Source organism: Oryctolagus cuniculus, chromosome 9, assembly GCF_964237555.1.
Source record: "Oryctolagus cuniculus chromosome 9, mOryCun1.1, whole genome shotgun sequence".
NCBI classification, from domain to species: Eukaryota; Metazoa; Chordata; class Mammalia; order Lagomorpha; family Leporidae; genus Oryctolagus; species Oryctolagus cuniculus.
In genome coordinates, this window is record NC_091440.1 from 68,601,344 (window position 1) to 68,626,029 (window position 24,686).

The following is a 24,686-nucleotide window of genomic DNA, read 5'->3' on the forward strand; positions in this document are numbered from 1 at the left end:
TTATAGGTCCTCTCTCTTGTGCTAGCTCTAGCTGTCTGTTTCTTTAAGTGACCAGAGAGTTCCAGGTGTCTTGCTTTTTCTAAGGACTTCTTATGCACGATAAAATGCTTATCTGGTGTTGCTTCCCCACGCAAGGCTCAGGATATCGAGTAGTCGATCTGATGAACTGATCCATGCTGTGGAAGAGGCTCCCGGGCAGTTCATACTTGATTGTGTCTCTCTGGAGGGAGTGGCCTAGCAGGGCCCTTGTGGCTAGGTCATTAGTGATGCTGACGGAGTGTCAACCCACACAAGAACGGAGAGCTAGCAGCTGCCGTTTGCACTCTTCTTTTCTGCTGCTCTAGTCTTCTTGATGATACCTACGAGCCTTCAGGCTTCCCTTTCTTTCTGAGTGACTGAGATAGGAAACTCAGAGAGGATACAGATAGCTGATAGAAAATGATACAATATAGAAGCTTCTATAACTGTATTTAAAAGCAGAGTGATCTTGGTTGTGTTTTCCTTCTTTAATACCTAGGCTCTCTCTAGCTATTTAAAGATTCTGTAGCACCTAGATACAGAATGTGATGAAATTCCACAATGCCAGGCATCCGTGGGCCCAGCTTCTAATTCTGTCACCACCTCTAGTTAGTGTTTAACCTGGAGCAGTCACTGTGATCTCTGGTCTCCCACTTCTTTACCTGCAAAATGAATGGACAGGGTCTCTAACGTCCCTTCTCTGAGAGTATTTATTGATTCTGATCCCAGGACTTCTCAGGGCAGCATTATTAGGGCTTTGCTGATATACACATGCTAACTCCTTTTTCTTGTATGTTTTAAAGCTGTTTTGATATTTAAAAGTAGGATGTTAAAATGCAATTTGTTAAGTCCTTTTGAACCACTCAAATAAATAAGATATTTTTGATCTCACAGTGGCAACTGAATCCATCAGGAGCTTATGGTCTTGAACAAAATGAGCCTGGCAGGAGAGAAAGTAAGTATTTTGTAAGACCTATCTCGAGATTAACTTTGTTAACTGAGGAGAAAGGATAGATAATGAATTTTAATTACCAGACAATGGAAATTGTTTTAATAGATAAAATGTGTTCTTTTTGCAGGTTAGAATTTTACCAGTTTATTCACAAACATTTATGTATCTGCCATAAACTAGGTGCTGTAGAAAGTCCTGGTTGACCATTACTCCTATATGAGTCTACAATTTAATACAAATAATCATGTATAAATTGAATTTATAAATTAAATATATATGAAACAGTAAACAGTTATACTCCTCTGTTCCAAAACAAAAGTTTCTTGGGCTGTAAGAAAGGAGAACTATATAGAATTAGGACAGGTGGGTCTAGTACCAAGTAAGGAAGATCCAAGCCTATACATTCTTGTGGAGTACAGCCACACTTGCCCAGATTGGTCACAGAATGGATGTTACTAGTCTTCATGGCTATATTATGTGCATATTAACATGAATATTTTGGATGTTATGCAATCTTTGGCAGGTCTTAAAATTCGTAGGTACATAATTTTGAACATTAGTTAATGCTGTACAATATTATTTAAAAATAGTAGCTATGTTACTTAATTGTTTGAATTCTAGGTAAATGGAAGTATGCTGCTTTCTTGATATTAACAATTATTTGATTACACTGAAAAATAAAAATAAAATTCTGAGAATAATTTCTATGAGAATATCTTGATTCTCTGTTTTCAATACCTTGTTTTATTCAAATAGTAAATTTATTGTTTGTAATATGTAGAAAAAATGTGTAAGTTCTTTCTTTAAAATTTTTAAAATTTATTTATGTGGAAGGCAGAGTGACAAAGATCTTCCATCCACTGATTCAGTCCCCAAAATGGCCACCACAACCAGGTCTGGACCAGGTCAAAACCGAGATCCAGGAACTCAATGCTGGTGTTTCTCACATAGATGGCGGGATCCCAAACACTTGGGCTATCATCCATTGCCTTCCAATCACCTTAGCAGGGAGAAGGATCAGAAGTGGAGCAGCCAGGATTTGAATCTGTGCCTCAATATGGGAGGCCAGCATTGCAAGTTGCGACTTACCTACTGTACCAGAACACTATTCTCCTTTTAAATATTTACCAGCAGGGGCTGGTGTTGTGATGCTGTGAGTTATGACAGCCTGTGATGTTGGCATTCCATATGGGAGCCAGTTTCATTTCCATTTCCAATCCCGCTCCCTGCTAATGTACCTGGGAAAGCAGCAAAAGATGGCCCAAGTGCCTGTGCCCTTGCCACCCACATGAGAGACCCAGATGATGTTCCTGGCTCCTGGCATTGGACTGGGCCACCCCGGGCTGTTGTGGCCATTTGAGGAGTGAACTAATGGATGAAAGATTCTCTCTCTCTCTTTCTCTGTTTCTCTCTCTCTCTTCCCCGTTCTGTAACTGCCTTTCAAATGAAAAATATTTTTTTAAAAAAAGTTAACCAGGATAGAAAATATGTGCACATGATTAAAGAATGTATATTTGATGACAGTGTTTGAGGAGGCCAACTAACAATTTCCTGTTATTAGAGAAGGGGTATAAAAAGGACTAATTGGGGCTGGTGTTCTGGCATAGCTGGTTAAGCCACACCTGCAATGCTGACATCCCATAGGGGTGCTGGTTCATGTCCCAGCTAATCCACTTCCACTCCAGCTCCCTGGTACTGTACCTGGGAAAGCAGCGGAGGATGGCCCAAGTGCTTGTGCCCCTGCACCCACGTGGGAGACCTGGAAGAGGCTCCTGGCTCCTGCCTTCAGCCTGGCCAAACCCTGGGCATTGCTGCCATTTGGGGAATGAATCAGTGGATAGAAGACCTCTCTGTCTCTGTCTCTGCTTCTCTCTATATAACTCTGCCTTTCAAATAAGTAAATAAACCTTTAAAAAGTGGGACTAATCATAAAAAGATGAGTTACTTTACATGCAAATTAAGAACATCTTTTCATCAAAAGGTCTTAATAAGAGTGTAGGGGAGTGGGTGTTTAGCTTAATTGTTAAGATGCCTGCATCTCACATGGGAATGCCCCACTTGGATTCCATCTGGCTCCTGACTCAGCCTCCTGCCAGTGCAGACCCAGGGAGGCAACAATGATGCCTTAAGTAAATGGGTTCCCCTCACCCACATGGGAGACCTGGATTCTTTTTCTGGCTCCTGGCTTTGCCCCAGCCCAGCCCTGGCCAAAGGGCTTTGTCCAGGATTGATTATACCCAAATCACTAAGGAAAAGGAAGACATGCTGTGGCCTAAAGCCCGAGACTGAAAGGGAACAAGAAGAAGGTCTCTGGTTGGCTAAGAATGTTTTACTTTGTGACCTAGATGATGGTTAAGCATTCAAGGGTGCTTAAAAATGTTCATAGAAAAGTAGAGTAAAAAAATAAATTTATTCTGGTCAAACATTTTTTAAATCCATGCATAGGGTTTTCATAATTGCATTTTTCATTACCTTTTTGAGGACCCCTCATATGCATGAGTTTCTAAATATTTTTGTACCAAAATAAACTTTTTAAAAATATTTTTTGCTTATTTATTGGAGAGAGAGAGAGTAACAGTATATTCCCATCCACTGGTTCTCTTCCCAGATGTCTACAGTGGCAGGGTTAGGCTTTGAAATTGGGAGCTAGGAGCTGAGAACTCAATCAGGTTTCCCATGTGGGTGGCAGGAACCCAACTACTTGAGCCATCACCACTGCCTCTCAGGTTCCACATTAGTGCTAACCTGGAATAAGGAGCTTGAGCTACGTATTGAACCCAGGCCCTCCAATGTGGCACACAGATATCTTGACAACTAGACCAAATACCTACCCCAGCTTATTTTTATTTATTTATTTATTTATTGACAGGCAGAGTGGACAGTGAGAGAGACAGAGAGAAAGGTCTTCCTTTGCCATTGGTTCACCCTCCAATGGCCGCCGCAGCCGGCACGCTGCTGCCGGAGCACTGTGCTGATCTGATGGCAGGAGCCAGGTACTTATCCTGGTCTCCCATGGGGTTCAGGGCCCAAGCACTTGGGCCATCCTCCACTGCACTCCCTGGCCACAGCAGAGAGCTGGCCTGGAAGAGGGGCAACCGGGACAGAATCCAGCACCCTGACCGGGACTAGAACCCAGTGTGCCGCTGCCGCAAGGCAGAGGATTAGCCTAGTGAGCCGCGGTGCCGGCCCCCAGCTTATCTTTGATTCCATTTTTCCATAAATGTTTTGGAGTACCTCATTTGTTTGCTTTGTAATAGTTTACTGAACAGTAAGTTTATATAAGCAGTTTTAAAAATGTTTTCTATCAATAAATATCTACTTTTAATTATATAATAGCTTTATTGAGATATAATCCATGTATCATAAACTTGCCCTTTTAAAGTACAGAAGTAAATGGTGGTTGTTTTTTTTTTTTTTTTTTTTTTTTTTTTAATTTTTGACAGGCAGAGTGGACAGTGAGAGAGAGAGAGAGAGAGAGAGAGAAAGGTCTTCCTTTGCCGTTGGTTCACCCTCCAATGGCCGCCGCTGCAGCCGGCGCACCGCGCTGATCCAATGGCAGGAGCCAGGATCCAGGTGCTTTTCCTGGTCTCCCATGGGGTGCAGGGCCCAAGCACCTGGGCCATCCTCCACTGCACTCCCTGGCCATAGCAGAGAGCTGGCCTGGAAGAGGGGCAACCGGGACAGAATCCGGCGCCCCAACCGGGACTAGAACCCGGTGTGCCGGCGCCGCAAGGTGGAGGATTAGCCTATTGAGCCACGGCGCCGGCCTTTTTTTTTTTTTTTTGACAGGCAGAGTGGACAGTGAGAGAGAGAGACAGAGAGAAAGGTCTTCCTTTGCCGTTGGTTCACCCTCCAATGGCCGCCGCGGCTGGCGTACCGCGCTGATCCGATGGCAGGAGCCAGGAGCCAGGTGCTTTTCCTGGTCTCCCATGGGGTGCAGGGCCCAAGCACCTGGGCCATCCTCCACTGCACTCCCGGGCCACAGCAGAGAGCTGGCCTGGAAGAGGGGCAACCAGGACAGAATCCGGCGCCCCAACCGGGACTAGAACCCGGTGTGCTGGCGCCGCTAGGCGGAGGATTAGCCTAGTGAGCCGCGGCGCCGGCCAGTAAATGGTTTTTAATATATTTATGATTGAGCCGGCGCCGCGGCTCACTAGGCTAATCCTCTGCCTAGAGGCACTGGCACACCGGGTTCTAGTCCCGGTCGGGGCATCGGATCCTGTCCCGGTTACCCCTCTTCCAGGCCAGCTCTCTGCTGTGGCCCAGGAGTGCAGTGGAGGATGGCCCAAGTCCTTGGGCCCTGCACCCCATGGGAGACCAGGATAAGCACCTGGCTCCTGCCATTGGATCAGCGCGGTGCGCTGGCCGCAGCGCGACAGCCGTGGCGGCCATTGGAGGGTGAACCAACGGCAAAGGAAGACCTTTCTCTCTGTCTCTCTCTCTCACTGTCCACTCTGCCTGTTAAAAAAAAAAAAAAAGAAAAAAGAAAAAATATATTTTTGATTGTGCAACCATTACCACAACCTAATTTCAGAAAATTCTTCAATATCTTAGAAAGAGGCCTCATACTCGTAATTGCTGCCTGTTCTCCCCTCCCCCAGCCCTAGGCACCCATTAATATACTTTATGTTTCTTTGGATTCATCTGTTGGACTCATACTATGTATGTAATTCCTTTCCAATTTTTGATTCAGTGAGAAATAAAACTAAGAATCAGACAGATGAAAGTTGAAATTCCAGCTTTATTGGTAGATGAGGGACCACCTTCTGACCAATCAGTTTGTCCAACCCCAGGAGACTTGTTACTTCATGCCTTCTCAGTGCCCACAGCAAGGATAAAAATGAAGGGAGGCAAGTGGCATGACTGACTTCCATGCCATGGGGTCAGAATCCAGATAGCCCTTAACAATGACTGGGCTACTTAGGAAGTGATGGGACTATACAGGCACGCACATCCCCTTGAAAAGGAGAGAGATAAGAGAAACATTTTGCTAGAATCTGAATAGCAACTGTAAGCAAACACAAAAGCCAGTGTTACCTTGGGGAATAAATGGCCACAGGCTATGATGTTGAGAGTAATTGTGAGGTGTACTGCAAGGCCAGAGGACTAAGCCTGAGGTGCCTACGTTTAGCTGGGAGTCCTCAAAGGAAGCTGGAAAACTCCTTGGGCAGGTGCACCTGCTGACTGCCAGCAGGAGCAAATGCAAATGCTCTCAGAAAGAACACAATCCCAGTAGGGTCTGCAGGCTGTCATAAAATAGGAGATCATAATTGAAAATTCCCAGGCACAGAAGAAAGGATGCCACCATGAGTTAGAGTGGTTAGAAACAAACAGCGTATTTAGACTCCCAGAAACTTCATGTTTTGAAGTTTTCAAGGAAAATATTTACGTAAAAAATATTTCAAATAAAATATTTAAGTAATAAAAGATGCTATTGAACAATGAGCAAGAAACAAGCCATTAAAAAGGTGAGTAGGGAAATTTGAAGAGTCAGATAGACTTTGGAGAAATGGAATAAAATTATTGTTAAAATCTCAGTGAATCAACTAAGGCACTGTTTACTAATGGGCACGCCATTGGCATTTTGAGTGGTGTAGCTTTTGAATGTGGGGTGCTGCCGCATTAAGGGTAGGATACTTAGCATCCTTAACAGAGGGGCCATCCAGGCATAGAACAGAATAGACCATTTAATATAGCATGCTGGGAAATGGGTTTTACCAATACAGGAACTAAAGGATACTGAATTCATAATCATGTAATACACAGAAATCAATCCCAAATGAATTAAAGACAAGTGGAAAAGGTAGATTTTTTTTTCAAGTTTTAGAAGAAATACAGAGGATCTTTATGACCTGGAGTAAAAGGGTAACTTACATAGGACACAATGTTGATTGTAGAGGGGAAAAGTAAGAAATTAGAATATGTGCCAATTAAAGACATCTGTTCTCCAAAAGCCATTATAAAGAAAGTGAAAAGCCGAGCCATCCACTGGAAGATTGTATTTTTCAGACATGACAATGAATTTAATTTAGATTATGCAAAGAAGCCCTACAAGGACTATTAGTTAAGACACCTACATCCCACATCAAAGTATGTGGGTTTGATTCCTGACTCCAGCTTTCTGCCAGCGCAGACCCTGGGAGGCAGCAGTGATGACACCAGTAGTCGGGTTCCTGCCACCCACATAGGAGACTTGGATTGATTTCCTGGTTCTCAGCTTTGGCGCTAACCCAGCCTCAACCACTGTAGGCATTTGGGAAGTGAATTAGCAGATGGCAGTGTGCTCGCTCTCGCTCTCACCCTCTCCCTCTCCCTCTCCCTCTCTCTCTCTCCTCTGCCTGCCTCTAAAATAAAATAAAATAATAAAGTAAAATAGACTTTTAAAAGAAGTCCTACAGATTAATAAGAAATCTAATAGAGAATGGGTAAAAAATTACTAAATTACTAAAATAGCCTCTAGCCATCCTGTCTACTGCTCCCTTGCAGGAAAAAAAATAGTTACTGGTGTTTCAAAAGGAGGAATATAAATGTCCAATAAATACCTAAAAAGAGGATCACACTCATTAGAAGTAAGAGAAATGCAAATTAAGGTCACACTGAAATAATGATTTATACCCTAGATTTACAAAATGAAAGTTGGTGAGGATGTGAATCGTTAGGAACTTTTGTATACTGCTGGTGGACTAAAAATTTTACAGCCACCTTGGAAAAGAATTTGACATTATCATTGTAGAGCTGAATATACATATACCCCATGCCCAAGCAGTTCCACTTCTAACTCTTTGCCCTAAAGAAACTCTGGCATGTTGTGTATGAGACAGAAACAGAGGTGGGCATTGTGGCATAATGGGGTGATCTGCCACTTGGGATGCCCACACTCCTTATCAGATCAAGCCTTGCCTCTGCTTCTGATCCGGCTTCCTACTAATGCACCTGGGAGACAGCAGGTGGCCCAGTTATTTGGGTTCTTGCCAAACATGTAGGAAACAAGGATTGGAGTTCCTGACTCTTGGCTTTGGCCTGACCCAGCTCCCGCTGTTGTGGGCATTTGGAGAGTGTAACCAACAGATTAAAGCTGTCTCTCCATGTCTGTGTCTCTGTCTCTCCCTCTCTGTCACAGTATCTTTAAAAAAAAAATTTTGTTTATTATTGGAAAGGCAGAGTTACAGAGAGGGAGGGAGAGAGGGAGGGAGGGAGGGAGGGAGGGAGGGAGAGAGAGAGAGATCTTCCATCCACTGGTTCACTCCCCAAATGGCTGCAACCATTAGGGCTGTGCTATGCTGAAGCCAGGATCCCAGAGCTTCTCCCAGGTCTTACATGTGGGTGCAGGGGCCCAAGGACTTGGGCCATCCTCCACTGCTTTCCTATCCCGCAGGGAACTGGATAGGAAGTGGAGCATCAGGTCTTGAACCGGCACCCATATGGGATGCTGGCATTGCAGACAGTGGCTTAACTTGCTGTGCCACAGCCAGTCCCCACACTGTCTTTCAAATAAATAAATAACCTTTGAAAAAAAATAGAAAGATAAAGAATTAATTGCAACATTGTTCCTAAAGGGAAAAACTGTAAATAACACAAATGTTTGTCTTTGGACATTGGATAAAAATGTTATGGTGCATTCTCACAATGGATGACTACATACACATATAATATACATTGTATATAATAAGTTATAGCAACATTCTTCAGCAGGGGTGAATTTTAGAAATATAGTGTTTAATGAAAAAAGCAAGCTACAGAAGACTAAATATATCACAGTATCTATGTGAAGTCCAGAAAGAAACCAAATGATGGATTGTTTACCTAGGTACAGGTGCAATTATTTTAGAGAAGCAATGGAATGATAAATACAGAATTCCAGTTGGTGGTTGCCTCCGAGTGGGTGACAGGTGATGGGACGAGGGAAGGCACACGCGGGCTGGTAGAGTTCTGGTTGTAGGTTGGGCAGTAGGCTCTTCTGTCTTCCCCCATGCAAACAGTGTGGCTCACTTGGTGTACATTTAAGCCAGATTAACTCTTTGTGGGCAGTAGTTTCTCTAGCATTTATTTTATTAGCACTTCCATCTGTATTCCATTATTCTCTTTTTGTTCATTGCAAATATTACATAAGATGGAGAGAGAAGGCTTTCCAGGTCCCAAGTGGCTGCTTTAGCAGCAGGGAGGGCAGACAGGTCCCTTAAGAGCCACGAAACGAAGGAGCAGGAGGAAACTTGCAGGTTTGGCCTGTTCATTGCCTTCACCTGGTGGTGGTTTCACAGGTGTCAAAACTCATCAAGTTGTACACCTTAAATATGCGCAGTTCCTGGTGCCAATGAAGTCACTAAAAACAGAAGCCAGCCCCTTGCCCTCGCCTGCCCAGGCAGAAAAGCCATCCCCCTTCCAAGAGAGGAGCGAGCTGGTGAACAGCAGAGTCCCCACGCTCTGCATGCCCCACAGGGCCTCCCTCTTCTCTCTGGAGGGTAAGTAGGTCATGTGATTTCTCTAGCCTAACAATAAGGACTTCAGCCCTCCTCCAGCCTAAAAAAATATTATGGATATTTATTATGTTATGGATTATAGTTCACATTTGAATGAACCCCGGTGTTACCTGCAAGTGAGTTACCTGGAGAGAGCAGTTGAGAATTTGAAGGTCAAGTCAGTGGCGTCCCTTTAACTTGAGTGTGCGTTGCTCTCCCAGCCTGTGAGGTTGCAGGAAGCACGGGGGTGTGTGTCGAGGTTTCCTCACACGGCCTTCTTCTCAAATGCTAGATGGCGTGCTGCGAGCCAGCCATCTGATCGAGGACCAGCACCAGAGCAAGAAGCTGTGTCTCGGGAACCACTGAGCCCTGTCCACACTGCCGGGGAGGCCTCAGGAGTCTGCTGCTGCGCTTCGGAAATTCACTTCAGAAAATATCGGTGGATCCTGTAAATAACTGACCTTTTCTAAGGAAGTTAATTTATTATGAGGACATGAATGATGTTGATGAGAATATTTTTATTCCAAATTTTTCTGTGTATTTTTCAGAATATTGTAGTGCTACACTAAAAGAAGTAGCAATAATTTAATGAGACCAATGTAATCACCAATAGGAGCTGATTTCTATTTCCCTTGGCGGTATATTAGCCTGTTTGAAAGGGGCTGGCTCGCAGGTCACACCTCAGCAAGGAATTATGTGCCTCTTGAGAATTAATAATTCCTTTGGATTATGAGGGTAACACTTAGTAAACTGCCCCAGGGAAATAAGTGACAATCTGGTCACCTTTTAAGAGTCATTAGATAGCTAACCTAAAGGTCATATTTATGCCCAGAGCTATCTATTAATCTGAATTTACTTAATTGGGATTGACTCATACAAATTGGTTTACTTGGTCTCCATTTTTAAGGGATTTTTTTTAAATGTTAATTTCTCTGAAATTTTTTGATGTGTAGAATCATAATGATTTGTTGGACTGGGGTCCAGTTACCACACTGACACAAGGTAGCAGTAGGAAAAGAGTGTTATCAGAGACAGCACTGCCATCCGAGCTCACCGACTGTTGAAAGCACTAACAGGGAGCCCCAAATTTGGTTATGATGGTAACACAGAAGAAACGTGTGAGTCTGGAATATTGAAACAAGCCTTTTAAGTTCCATGAATCAGTGTGCCCGCCCCATCACCTTCCCCTGGCTTTGATCTTACAAAGGAAGACTTTTTAGAATGTTTGCAAACCTCAAGGATGCTGACGCCTTCAAAGTAAGCATGGTCATTTGTTACCTTCCTCATTGCTCTTTGTGATTTCTCTCACTTTTATTTGCTGAGAAACTTCCAGAAAATCAATCCCACGATGAAGGGACATGCTGTGCCCCTTCCAAGGGTTGGGGGGGGGGGGCATTGCGTGAGAATCAGCTCGCGTGGCTTGGTGGAGGTGGCCAGTTTGCTTCTGCCTTTGTCCCCTTCATTTTCAAGGCAAAACACAGGCAACGGGGCCTCCTCCCTGCCTCTCGGAGTCACACACAGGGCCATGCAAGTGCTGACTGGATGGTGCTGCTGGTGGAGCAGATGGCCTGGGTCCCCGGGGCAGTGAGTCATCACACACAGACGTCCACACAGCCCCAGGACACCAGCCACAGAGTGGGGAGGGGGAGAAGGGAGGGTGGCACCTCAGAGAGAACCAATGCTAACTTGAAAACCACTAGTTTAGCTGTTTATCAATATAGAAACCCTGAAACTGCTTTTTGCCCCTGAATGGCTTAACTACATATGCTTAAGTTCTCAGATTGTTTTTTTATTATTGTGATCTATGACACATGTTTTGTGAGACTAAAAGTCCTGGTATATTCCTACTGCCATGTTTATGAATTTACATATTGGATGCTGGGATGGGATATCAGAAGAAATGGGAAGTTGATATTCCCATAACAGCATCAAAATGGTCATAGTAATGTCATTTTTTCTTCCTGTACAACTGGTCAGATTTCAATAAACAATTATTGAGAGTTTCCTATTTAGCACCAGAAGATAAGCTCTGTGAAGGCATGGAGATTTTACGTACATACGTACGTACGTGTGTGTGTAGGTGGGTGTGTGAAAGAGAGAAAATTTTAAAATTTTACTTACTTTTATTTATATGAAAGGGAGACAGAGATATTGCATCTGCTAGTTCACTCCCCAGCAACAGCCAGGGACTGGCCAAACTGAAGCCAGGATCTCAGAACCCAACCTGATTCTCCCACGTGGATGACAGAGACCTGAGAACGTAAACCATCACCTGCTGCCTCCCAGTGTGTGCATTAGCAGGAAGCTGGAATCAGGAGCGGAGCAGGAACTTGAACCCAGGCACTCTGCTAGGGCTTGTGAGTGTCCTAAGCAGTATCCTAACTGCTGTACCAAACTCCTACCCTTGAAAAGTTTCTTTACTGAATCCTGGTGCTAGAACAGTACCTGGCATATAACAGTCATTCCGTGACCACTTGCTGATCAGATGAATGACTGCTAGATGCTGGCTAGAGCCTGGGGAGAAGAAGTGTAAGAAATGCTCCATGATATCAAAGTGCTCGTCTGATGGAAGACACAAGCCTGAAACCCAGTGATAAGACACAAGACTCTTGGCATTTGCTCCCCGCTCCAGATGCATCAGCATCACTTGGGTACTTGGCAGACATGTGGGTGCTGGAGTGCACCCTGACCTGTTGAATCTGACCCCCTGGGCCAGCAAGATGGGTTTCTAAGGGGCTGTAGGTTGACCTGGAGACCTCGACAGCTGAGAACCCCCACTGTGGGAGTAACTGGAGGAAGAGCTAGTATACGGGGACTTGCAGGTGCTCTGGGAAGCCATGGAGCCCTCCCAGAAGCAGAGGTGGCTCTGGAAGGGGCCCGAGCGTTTGCCAGGTAAACGGCAGGGATGAGATGCACTTCTGAGAGGAGGTGATGGGCTGCACGGTCACCCCGGCAGTGGGAAAGTGAGGTGGCTGGGGATGCACACGAGGACCGCCGAGCTGGTGTGCAGAAGCTGCGTGGAGCTGTATTGACTCCAATCTGCTAATTCGTGCACAAGAAGCTTTAACTCTGCAATCTCTGAAATTAAGGACGACATTGTTTTTTGCTTTTTGCTTAAGTGGAAATTTTGATTTCTCAGACTGAGCAATAGCAGTCAGTTCATAATTTGGAAAGAACAACTCTGCTTACTCCCTAAGTGACCCTAAGTGAGGGGGTTAGGCATTTGCCTGGTTTACTCCACATCTCTCATGCAAAGTAGATCCAGATTTACATATTTCTGTAGTATTATTGCTGAAGATTTTCCTTTATTTAGTTGTTCTGTTCTATATTTTTCTTCTTCCACTTACTGAGTTTGAAAACAAATACCATTCACTCATAAGTCTGTCTCATTTTATGCCTGAAGAGTTCTGCTTTAGAATCTGCTTGCGACACACTAGAGCAGGTGGCATTAGTGCCAGTTTTCCGAGCCCTGGCGTTAACTGAGGCTGGACTCTTGTTTAGTCCTGAGCCTCCATCTAGGACCTTCACTTCCAGAGCAGCTTTCCTCAAGTCTGTTTTATATATTTTTTAAAGATTTATTTTATTTATTTGAAAGACAGTTACAGAGAGGAGTAGAGACAGAGAGGTCTTCCATCCACTGGTTCACTCCCCAAATGGCCATAATGGCTGGAGCTGAGCTGATTGGAGCCAGGAGCTTCCTCCACAGCGCCGGTGCCTATTTTATCTTTTTAAGTTACGAAGTTATAACAAATACCCATGTACCTAATATGCAGCATTAAGTTGCTAACACTTGGAGTGTTAGTCATATGGAATTTAGCCTCTTTTGAGATCTGGATTAAAGTCTTACTTTTGCACGTTGCCTATATTTACTTTCACTGGTGCAACCTGGATTTCTGTTTTTTGGTTCTTTTTGGTTTTAAGGTTCTGATGTGCATTGTAGGACATCAGCCACAGCCCTGGCCTCTGCCCACTCAGTGCCAGTGGTATGAAAGCCCCCCCCATGAAAGCCAAAATTAGCCCCACAGTGGAAGCCACTGCATAGAAATCATCAAGTGGGTATTTAACTACTAAAAACTGTGAGAGCCAAGGGCTACCTCACAGTATCATCGTGCCACTCCTCCCCTGCCCCAAGGTTTCTTGTGGTCAGGTACTGGAATTTGAGCATGGCAAATTCCACTGTAGCAAACAGTGTTTTTAAGGAGCTGATATTGTGGCATAGAGGGTTAAGCTGCCACCTGCAACACTAACATCCCATATGGGTGTCGGTTTGAGTGTTGGCTGCTCCACTTCCCATCCAGTTCCCTGCTAATGCACCTGGGAAAGCAGCAGAAAATGGCCCAAGTCCTTGGGCCCCTGCACCCTCATGGGAGACCCGGAAGAAGTTCCTTCCTCCTGGCTTTGGCCTGGCCATGTCCTGGATGTTGCAGCCTTCTGGGAAGTAAACCAGCAGATGGAAGATCTCTCTCTCTCTCTCTAACTCTGACTTTGAAAATAAATAAATAAATCATTAAAAAAATTTTATGATATATTCAAGTTTAGTTTCAATATACAGCAAATTTGTGGCTTTTTTTTTTTTTTTTTTTTTTTTTTTTTTTGACAGGCAGAGTGGACAGTGAGAGAGAGAGAGAGAAAGGTCTTCCTTTTCCGTTGGTTCACCCCCCCAGTGGCCGCTGCGGCCTGGTGCTGATCCGAAGCCAGGAGCTTCTCCTGGTCTCCCATGGGGTGCAGGGCCCAAGGACTTGGGCCATCCTCCACTGCCTTCCCGGGGCCACAGCAGAGAGCTGGACTGGAAGAGGAGCAACCGGGACAGAATTTGGCGCCACGACAGGGATTAGAACCCGGAGTGCCAGCGCTGCAGGCGGAGGATTAGCCTATTGAGCCGCGGCTCCAGCTAAATTTGTGGACTTTTTAAAGATATGCAATGATTACATAAAATGGGAAAGTGAGAAAATATTGTCTACATCTGCTTTAGAGTGATACTGTCAAACGTGTATTTCCTGTATGATGGTTAGCAAAAGACTAGTGAGTTCAACAGGTAGTAAGTTTTCAATTTGGAATTTTAAAGATTTGTCTGGAAGGCAGGGTAATTTATTTAGTGGAAGGCGGTAGCACATATGTGTTGGGGGAAGTTTCTCCAGATGGACATGAGTCAGGATTTTCTTGGCATATTTGTCCTTGCTCAGAAATTAGGGTCCAGGCATTGTGGCAAAGCGGGTGAGTTGCTGTTCGGGATGACTGCATTTCAGAGTGCCAGGGTTCGAATCCTGTCTCCACTTCCTCTCCAACTTGCCAGTGTGCACCTTGGGAGGCAGCAGGTGATGGCTCAGGTGCTTTGGCCCCTGCCACCCACGTGGGAGACCCAGAGGGAGTTCCTCGCTCCTGTCTTGGCCTGGCCCAGTCCTGGATGTTGCAGGCATTCCACTGGATGGAAGCTGGCTCACTTGCTCTTTCAAATAAATGAAAATAGATTTTTTATAAGAGGAAAATAGGATGCAGACCAAGGTGAACACCAAGCAGCCATGTGAGTCCCCCCAGTGCCAACCCACACCCAGAGACACTCCAAGGTGTGCCCGAGCCGGGAGTGGCCCACTAGGTCCTTTCTGTGGAGCCTCTGGAACAACAGCTGGCTCTTCTCGACAAGTGGGGAGTGCAGGGAGCTTCGACAGCTTGAATGTTGTCCCGGGCCCAATCTGATGGTGTCCATTCCTGGGGTCAAGAAACAAAACAAGGGCCCAGCCCTGTGGCCAACTCAGTAACCAGTACTTTTGAGTGCTCGGCTTACAGTAAGCCAAGCACTATGAGAGGCGTATGGACACAGCATCAACAAAACCAGACCACACCCTGGCCTTGTGAACTTGTGGTCTCCTTGGTGACACAGACACCCATCAGAAATCTGTGAAGATGAACGAAAGAGAGGTGTGTTGGAAAGAACAGGCCTCAGCAAACAGGCGCTTCTCACCCCACTTCCCACAGCTGTCCAGTGCTGCTGCCATTATGAGGACACCGTGGCTGTACTTAGTGGATCCCGGAAGTTGTGCTGGTTTAGTTTTTTTTTTTTTTTAATCAAGTATGATTGGGCAGTAAGTATTTTTGAAAACTTTGGGAAGGAGAAAAGACTGGCATTAAAAATGCAAATAAGTCCACTCTCAAATACAAGTATTTCTGCTGGCCGAGAATTTTGCCATTCCTATTCATTCTGATGCTGAGCGGCCTTATGAATGGACACTGCTTCTGAGCTGGACACACTTTAGTGAAAATGAACCCAAACGCTGATGGGACATCGGTGGAAAGAAGTGTCTTATTTTACAAAAAACCCCAAAGTTCCACAGAGGCAAAAGAGGGCATTATTTCAACTCTGTGGTTGCACAGCAAACCGCTCCTCCACCCCCAAAACTTAGTGGCCTAAAACAACTTTTTGTTATGTTTTGCATGATGCTGCAGGGCAGAAATGTGGGCCTTGCTCACTGGGGCAGTTCTGCTGTCTGGCGCTGGCTGGGGTCACTCATGGCCACAAGCACCTGTGGGGCAGCCGTGAGCAGGGCTCAGCTGAACACTGGGGGCTTCGATTGTGCTTCTGGTGCTGAGCTTGGGTGGCCGAAGCAGCTGGGGGCTGTCCGGGTCTCTCTAGCACGCAGTCAGAGTACCCTGCAAAGGAGCTCAGGGCTCTGCAGGGGGTGGCTGCAGGAGGACAAGCCCCGTGTGTTCCCTTCACAGTGCAGGGGCTGATTTCTCACTTGCTACACCCAGTAGTAGTCACTGGAGGCGAAGTCCCCTGGGGCCCGCTGATGGCATGGCCCACCACAGCCACTGGGCACATCACTGAAGTCACTGTCACACTTTGAGTGTGCTCACTTTCCATGTTTAGGACTGTCCCGAGCCACCAAGCACCACTGGAGTCACCCAGAAATTCTGGCAACACGATGTCTTTGGGGGACTGCCCTTGGGGGAGGAGGGCTGCTAGATGCCACCCCCATGTCCACAGTTGCGTCTCTTAACTGTGGCCGGTTAGCCTGGCTCAGCTCTGACACCGCCACCCAAACGCCCTCCTCCCTACATTCGGGTTCTCAGAACAGCCGCTTCCCCCGGCACTGCCCTCGTTTCCATCACCCCTCCCTGGTCTGGAACACAGGCCTCTTTGTGTCCCGGCCTCTCCCACGTGAATGCCCCCCAAGACCTGAAAGCAGCCATTGTGTCCCTGCGGTCCCATGACAGCCTCCCGCCGCTCCCGGAACCGCAAGGTGGCTGTGCACAGGTCAGCACTTGGCCGTGCAGCGCTTCTTGCATTTCCTCCCTGAAGTTTCACACCATGAAGCAGGGGCTATCACTCCCACTTCACAATCAAGTGACTTCCCCGGGCTGCACTGCCGGCGATTGGTAGGATCAGTGCCCGAGTCTTGTCCTTTAGTTCCAAATCCAATGCCTTTCCTAGCATCCACTGCACCTCTGATGTATTCTCGCGCTCTACGGCTCTGCTCGTCTCCTGGGGCAGTGGCATGAATGACCCAGTTTTTCACCTTTTCCTGCACTCACATCCTTTACCAAATGGCTTTGCTGCTTCCTCCCAACAGGTGGACTATGTCGCTCCACCCTTGACCGTGAGTCCCCCAGAACGAGGCGGGCAGAAGCGTCCTTGAGCCAGTTCCAACATCAGACCCCAAGAAGCCTTTTGTGTTTCCATTTGCATCATCCCCAAGCAGCGGTCCAGCCTTGTGCAATAGCATCCCCCATCCCATGGGGACTTGTCATGCAAGTTGCCAGGTGACACATTTCTCCAGCTTTCAGAAAACAGACTTAACCCACCGTGCTCCCTTCCCTTATCTGAAAGCCTGCAACAGCTCTCTTCGTGGCCTGCCCTCTTGCTGACGTCTCTCTGCCTGCGGCCCTGGGAAGGTACTCCCCATTCCCAGCCAGGAAGCGACTGCAAGAGTGCAGGCAAGAGGTGACGCGGCCCCGGGGGCACCAGGGCCACCAGAAGTCCTCGGCTGAGCACCCTGGCTTTTCTACTTGCAGAGCGGGAGCTTCGTTTTTGGACTCAGGCACACACGACTTCACATTTATCCTTATTAAATCCGGCCACGGCAGGATTTCCCCAAGGACTGCACCTATAACACTACCTGTTGATTTCGTTCTAGCCACTAAAATGCACCCCTCTCCGACTGTGTCGCACATTTAATCAGCGCTTTACTTCTAACCCGAGCAATCCACGCATCAAGTTGGCAGCGAGTACAGTGACGGCTGTCACTCGCTTTGGCCACTAGAGGGCCGCATGCCCCAGAAACGGAGGCTGAGGTGGCTTAAAAGTCGATGGAGAATCGGAGTTTGGATTCCCTTGGGGTTTGGAAGGACATCACGGAACTGCAGGCTGTTCCGCCCGCGGGGAGTAGGATGGCGGCTGGCAGGGGGGCGTAACCACGGACGGCCTTGGAGACACTTCTGAGGAGCAATAGGGAGCCACAGAAGGGTGGTAAGCAGAGGAGTGACCAGCCACAATTGTACCTTAAAGCAGTCCCTCCAGGGAGCCCAGCGCGGTATGTCGGACCCAATGGTCCGGGCTGGTTTCCCGCATCCTAGAGGGGCCTCGCCCAAGTCCTCCTCGAGCCCCCTTCCAGCCCCAGCACGGAAGGCAGCGACCGGCGCTCCCCTAGCCGCTCCCGCTGGCGGTGCAGAGTGGCCGCGCGGGTCCCGCTGGGTCCCGTCTCGCAGGGATAGTGGGCGCAGGGCTCAGCGTCCTCGGGCTCCATCCACCCCCATCTCCTCCCGCCGTCCCGGGGCAGGGAACCCGGCGCGAGGCCGCGGGGTGGTCTGGGCTTCCGGGCCCGGTGTCTCCCACTCCCTCCAGCAGCGACCCAGGCCCGGCCCCACGGCACCCGGGCCAAGCCCGCAAACCCTCATTTTGTGAGATGCTCGGAGAAAAGAGGCCGGGCAGAAGCCAGGAAGCCGAGGCAACCGGACGCGCTGGGATGAGCGTGGGCCGTGCGACTGCGGCTGCGCCCCTGCTCCACGGCCGAAGCAGCACCCGCTCGCTCAGCAGCTAGGAGGGCGACAGGCTCTCAGATTCGGCCCAAGATCACCCCTGCGGGCCCCCGGCTCGACCCCAACACCCAGGACCCAGCAGGACACAGTGCAGCCGCCGAGCCTCTCATCCTGTCTGCAGTAGGACGAGCAGGCCCCCCTGTGCACCCGGCCCTTCACTTTGCCCTAAAGGAGACGTGTGTCGGCGCACACGCCAAGTGCACCCGCACGAACTGTCCCCGCAAGCCAGTCCCGGCCGGCCTGGGTGGCCCTGGCCAGCGCGATGGGCTGCGCACACAGCTCCCTGGCCTGACTGACAACTTTGCTGGTCTTTGGTCTTTTGGCCAGGTTACAGGCAGGAAAAAGAAGACGGTGTGGGCAGCCCAAGTCCCTCTGTGTTTCCATAAGCACGCAGCTGACTTCCGCTCATCGCCGCAGGCCGCCCCTACCTGCAGGAGAGGCTGGGCCGCCGGCCGCTTCGCTCTTCCGGACTCTGGGAGGGAGGGGATGGGGAATGGGAACCGAATCAACCAATCCAAGGAGCCGGCCGTGGAAATGACGCTCTGATTGGCCAGGCTTGGCTCCGAGACCGCCTCTAGGGCCACGTGGTCTCTTCTCTGCCGAGCTAGGCGGGGTCGGGAAAGTGGATTCCGCAAACGTGAAAGGAAGAAGGAATGCGAGTCTGGCAGGAATATCAGAGGCCTGTTCTGTGCAGGCGGCGACCTGCTGTCCGGCCAGGATCTGTTACTAGCACCAGGAGGCAGGAGCCATGGCAGCATTGTCCTGGGCGATGTCTCGGGCCCCTTCCGCCTCTAAAGGCGAGGACTCCTCCAGCTTAGCCAGGGCGAGTGCCCTGAGAAAGCCCCTCCACCACGCGCCGCGCCTCCCGGCGCGCCCAAGGCTTGTGTCTTACTGAGGTGACGCCGTTCCCGCACCGGGGGACACCAGGTGTGGTCCTGGGTGCTCCCGCGGAGACCCCGTGGTGCAGTCACGCCATTCCCACGGGGACACCAGGTGTGGTGCGCGGAGCCCCTCTGGTGAAGTCCCTGCTGCGGCCGTGGAAACGCACGGTGGGTGCCTTGCTTCAGGCTGCGTGGCCAGTGTGGCCGCGGCCGGCTTCCTCACGACAGGTGGCTGCATCCCCTCCAAACCAGGTCACCATAGGCTTTCCTTCCTGTAATGACGAGCCCGGTGCCTACCCGCCCCGCCCGAGGGCCCCAGGCCTCCACGAGGAGAAAGTCTGGCCTTAGTAAAGTGGCAGGGTTTTTCTGTTTTTTTTTTTTTTTTTTTTTTTTTAGATTGTATTTATTTGAGAGGTAGAGAGAGAGAGAGGTCTTCCATCCGCTGGTTCACTCCCCAAAGCCGCAGTGGCTGGAGCTGTGCTGATTGGAAGCCAGGAGCTTCTTCCTGGTCTCCCACGTGGGTGCAGGGGTCCAAGGACTTGGGCCATCTTCCACTGCCTTCCCCGGGCCATAGCAGAGAGCTAGATGGGAAGATGAGCAGTCGGGACACAAACCGGCTCTGCAGGCAGAGGCCCAACCCACTGGGCCTCAGCGTGGCAATTTCTAAGCCAGGCGCAGCCTTGTGACTTCCCAGCCGGCCCCTCCGCCAGCCCCACGTGACCCTGGTGGCTGGGCGGTGGCGCCCTACATGCGTGCTTCCTGCCATGGCGGCAGCCGTGCCAAGTGGGTCGCGGACAGGAGGCTCGGTCTGAAGTGTGGGGTCTTGGGGTGGGGTGGAGGTCACAGGCCCCGGGCCTCCCAGACCAGTTTCCCCAACTCCTCCCTTGGCGGATATCCACCTTTGAATGGTGCTTCTCCTGCCAAAAACCTGAGCAGGCCTTAGGGCGAGTGCGGAGAGCAACAGGGAATCAATCACTACGTTGGATCGAGGGGGCCAGGCATAGTCGGCGTTGGCGTTGAAGGGGGGACAGGACTGTAGCGAAGGGAACCAAGCAGAGGAGTGACCCGGGAGTGACCTGGCACTGGAATTCCGCGGGGCTGCAGCTGGCAGGTGTGGGGGGAAAGATGCAGGTGCAGCTGTACTTGGCCACTCACGGCTCCAGAGAGCATTTCCTGTACCGCAGGCCCTGGGCGTGTATCTTAAAGAAAACAGACAAGGCAATCGTGTGCCCCTCGGGGAGGGGAGAGCCCGGGAGAGGATGTGTGAGCTGGGGGGAGGCAGGGAGCTAGAGACAGTGGAGGGCAGGCGGAGCCAGTCCTGAGGAAGGGCTTGTTGGGCAGCCGTGGGGGCCACAGGGAGGCCAGAAGGCAGGGGTGGCATCCGCGGGGCTTTGGGCTTGATTTTGGGTCAAGGAAAGCCACGGGAGAAGAGCAGGAGAGGGAGCGTCAAGGCCAGTCCTGCCTGTTAAGAGAGTCAGAGGCAGGTGCAGTGTGGGCAGGGTGCTGAGGGGAGCAGCGCTCAGACTGGGGGAGTGTCTCCCAGCAGAGGTGCCTGCGGGCTGGTTGGAGGTGACAGGTGAAGCCAGGACTCCCGCTGGGCTTCACGGGTCTCGGGGTGGGTGGTGGGAGTGGCATCAGCACAGCCGGGGAACCCTGGCGGTCTGCCCTTGCCTCTGACAGCCTGCCAGACTGCCCGTGACAGGTGAGTGGGACACAGGCTTGGAGATCAGCCAGGATGGTCTGGAGCAATGGGGTTGGGAGTCATGGCACGCGCACAGGTTCTGGACCTAAAGTCATCCATGTGAGGGGGAAGATGAGGAGGAGGAGAGTGCTGGGACCAGAGGCCGTCTGTCACCTGCAGCTGAGTGGTGACCAGCAAGTCAGCTGTTGGGTCTGGTGACCCTGGGGCCTTGCATAGCCCTGGAAAGAGCATGTTCAGGGGAGGTAGGGGACCCAGAGGGGTGGGTTGTGGGGGTACCCTGGAGGGGAGGAGCTGCAGCCCTCTCCTGTGAGTCCTTGTGTCCCAGAGAAGATTTGGTGTCAGGGGCAGAGGAGGTGTGGTCCTGATGTCCCACCCACGTGGAGAGAGGGCAGGAGGCCCCTGGTGCACAGCCCTGGCCATTCCTGTCAGTGGGAGGCCATGCTTGCCCAGAGAGTGACCAGCTGTCTTCTGCTGGCGCTCCCTCCAGTAGGGCACCATGGCTGTGCCACCCTCCCCCACTTCCTGCCTGTGAGGTGGGAACGGAACCAGGCTAGGAAGAGACACTGTCCAGGGATGCACATGAGGTGCAGCCAGGAGATGTGACGGACGGCCGCTGTGGGGGAATGGGAGAGCAGCTCGGTTCCCCACCAATCACGTGCTGTAAGTGTGGGGTTAGGAATGTCCGCAGGGCCGGCGCCGTGGCTCAATAGGCTAATCCTCCACCTTGCGGCGCCGGCACACCGGGTTCTAGTCCCGGTTGGGGCGCCGGATTCTGTCCCGGTTGCCCCTCTTCCAGGCCAGCTCTCTGCTATGGCCAGGGAGTGCAGTGGAGGATGGCCCAGGTGCTTGGGCCCTGTACCCCATGGGAGACCAGGAAAAGCACCTGGCTCCTGGCTCCTGCCATCGGATCAGCGCGGTGCGCCGGCTGCAGCGGCGGCCATTGGAGGGTGAACCAACGGCAAAGGAAGACCTTTCTCTCTCTGTCTCTCTCTCTCACTGTCCACTCTGCCTGTCAAAAAAAAAAAAAAAAAAAAAAAAAAAAAAGGAATGTCCGTAGCCACCTTCTCACCACGTGGACACAGCTTGCCCAAGAATTAAACTACACACATGGCAGGAGAGACAGAATCCCGATGATGTGGTTTAAGTCTCTGGATCCAGCCATGCCTGAAACTGGAACACACACACACACACACACACACACACACAGAGTTTTGCTTAACCTAATTTGAGATGTGCTTCTACTGCTTGTAATTGAAAAGATCCAGGCCCCTCCCAGACCTTCAGTTTGGTGGTCTGGAGCAGAAAGAAAAGATTAGCTATTCATAGGCTGTGAAAGATTGAGAGGAAGAAAGACTGGGAAGGGTAATGCGGCCAGATGTTGGGTTTTTCCCATAGGGCATAGGGCGGTGCAGTGCAGGTGGCACAGCAGGAAAGAAGCGGGAGGAGAAGGAGCAGTGCAGATCTATAGTTGTGGTTGCCTGGTAAGGAGGTGCTGAGGGCCTGTGGTCAAGGCTAGGGCAGCTGGGCCTCTGGCGCTGCTGAGGGCCACTGGGTCCAGCCTGGAGGAGATGCAGAGGGCCGGCGGGAGCGTGTGGAGAGGGAAGGACGTGCGCTGAAGGGCGCCAGCTTGCCAGCAAGCGCTCCGAAGCCAGAGCCATTCTCTAGAGAGGCAGAGCAAGTGGGCTGGGGCTTTTGGAGTTAAGGGCTATGTCGGCACAGGAAATAAGCAAAGAAATCAGCCAGCCAGGGCAGAGACGGGGAGCTTTCTGAGAGCCTGTCCCGTCAGCAGGCAAGCCTGTGGCGCTCTGTGATCTCCCGTCTGTCACTCGCTGACGGAACGTTCTCCCCTGGTGCGGGCAGTTTCCTCTGGGCGAGATGCTGAGCGAGTAAGCAAGGAGGATCCAGCATGGGTTTGAAAGATGAAGGGCAGCGGGCTGTGGAGCGGGGCCATGCACGGTCCTAAGGGCCTAGCACACGTGGCGCTGTGCCAAGCTAGAGGTAGCAGGGGGCCGAGCCCCTGATCCGCCCACTTCAGGACACAGGAGCGATGTCCCTCAGGGCCAGGGACGTGATCCCTGGAGATCTGGGCCTCAGTGACCCAAGGGACAGCGGGCAGCCGCAGCCGGGTTCTCTGCACCCTGGGGACTCTCACAGCGGGAATCCCGTGAACACCACAGTTTTACAGTACACGGAGAGGCACAGACTTGCCTCTGGCAGCTGGATATCCCGCAGAGAGGGGCTTCTCTTCCAGGGCCCTCCTGGGAAGGGGCTGGCGTCCCCGCTGGGGACAGAGCCTGGCTGTGCTACCTGGGGCCAGGCTCTGAGCTCCCCTAACAGCGCAGGTGTGACGGCTCCTGCCGGCCCCCCACAGCCGCAGGTCACACGCTCTGCCTGGATTCAGCCTGGCACAGCAACTTGACAACTGAGTAAAAGCTGCTCTGCCTGGAAACGGTCCCTGGCCAAGGTGAAGGGCACGCCTGCTGCTGCCAGACGCCAGGCGGCCGCGGGCGCACCCACCTCCTTCCTCCCACACCCTGGGCAGCACAGAGTCCCATTCATCCAGGCAGGGCAGGTCACAGCCACATGAATGTCACGCTCAGTGCCTGCGCCCACACAAGGAACAGCAGTGTGCAGCCAGGGCCTCGCCCTCTCCCCTGACAGTCCTGTGACCACAAAAGCCTGTCCTGTCCCCGATGCCGGGTCCTGGTCTGGGCCTCCTGGGGACAGGGCTCAGGGGACAGCCTGAGGTCAGACCATCCTTTGTCCTGATAACACCTTCTTTAAGCATTGTCAACCTGGCCTTTGGGGGTAATGGGGCCACCACATGTCATAAGGACCAGTGCTGGCCCAGATGGCCACCATGCGCTGGCCGGGAAGGGCTAGGCAAACAACCCTCTCTGTGCCCATTTCGGGAGAACAGGACATGGCTCCAGGTGGCGGTGAGGGCTCAGTCCCTCCCGAAGGCCCACCCCGTCCAGGATAGCCAGAGGCCTCAACACCACGCCCCTCACTCACCGCCCCCACTCCAGGATGGCCTCAGGAGCCTTCTTGCTCAGACATTTAGGTGTTCACCTCCCTTCCTGCTTGGAGGCCGGCTGCCTTCATGACGGGGTCGCACCCTCAGCTCGGCATTCAAGGCTTCCCTCCCGGCCCCCTCCCTGCATCCACATGCCATTGGCACAGAGAGTGCGCCCTGGCATTCTCTGACCATACCTCGCCACACGCCTTTGTGGCTCTCACACTGCGGCAGGATGCCCCTCAGTCACTCTGCTGAGGGAGCTGCCCGTGCCCACTCGGAGGCGGCCACATCACGTGCTTTACCTCTGATTCCAACGCCAACCGTGCAGTGCAGGTCCAAGATGCAACGAGCGGCGGTGGAGCCAGGTGTGGCCGCTGCCGAAGTTTGGCCTCTCCTGAGATGTCCTTGAGAAGGGAGCTGGTGCGCCTCTTCGATGGGGAAGCACAGGGAGAGGACACGTCGCGGTCTCCGGCGCGAGCTGCAGCACGGTCACAGCCAGCCAAGTCATCACACACCTGCCAGCTTCTCCCAGCTGTGGGCTCTGGTAGGAGGCAGCGTGCGAGCCCGCTCTTCCTCCCAGGCTCCTCACTTGGAGTCTCCTCGCTTCCCTCTCAGCTGCAGGGGA

At 50.8% G+C, this 24,686-nt stretch overlaps 1 protein-coding gene and 1 long non-coding RNA gene across 7 annotated transcripts in view; one reads left to right on the plus strand and one right to left on the minus strand.

The window, feature by feature from the left end:
• CDADC1 (cytidine and dCMP deaminase domain containing 1) overlaps positions 1-11,438 on the plus strand; it is a 51,358-nt gene extending 39,920 nt beyond the window's left edge. For all 6 annotated transcript variants that reach the window (XM_002720745.5, XM_051832271.2, XM_051832272.2 and 3 more), the window contains 2 exons: positions 913-973; positions 9,719-11,438. In XM_002720745.5, coding sequence (XP_002720791.2) covers positions 913-973; positions 9,719-9,792 — 135 coding nt within the window. In that variant the 3' untranslated portion in view covers positions 9,793-11,438. The remainder of the gene's footprint in view (positions 1-912; positions 974-9,718) is intronic.
• Positions 11,439-14,465: 3,027 nt separating this feature from the next.
• Positions 14,466-18,979, minus strand: LOC138843804 (uncharacterized). The gene is made up of 2 exons (XR_011378802.1): positions 18,888-18,979; positions 14,466-15,319 (listed from the first exon to the last, which is right to left on the minus strand). It is a non-coding gene; the product is annotated as an uncharacterized lncRNA (long non-coding RNA).
• Positions 18,980-24,686: the final 5,707 nt, after the last annotated feature.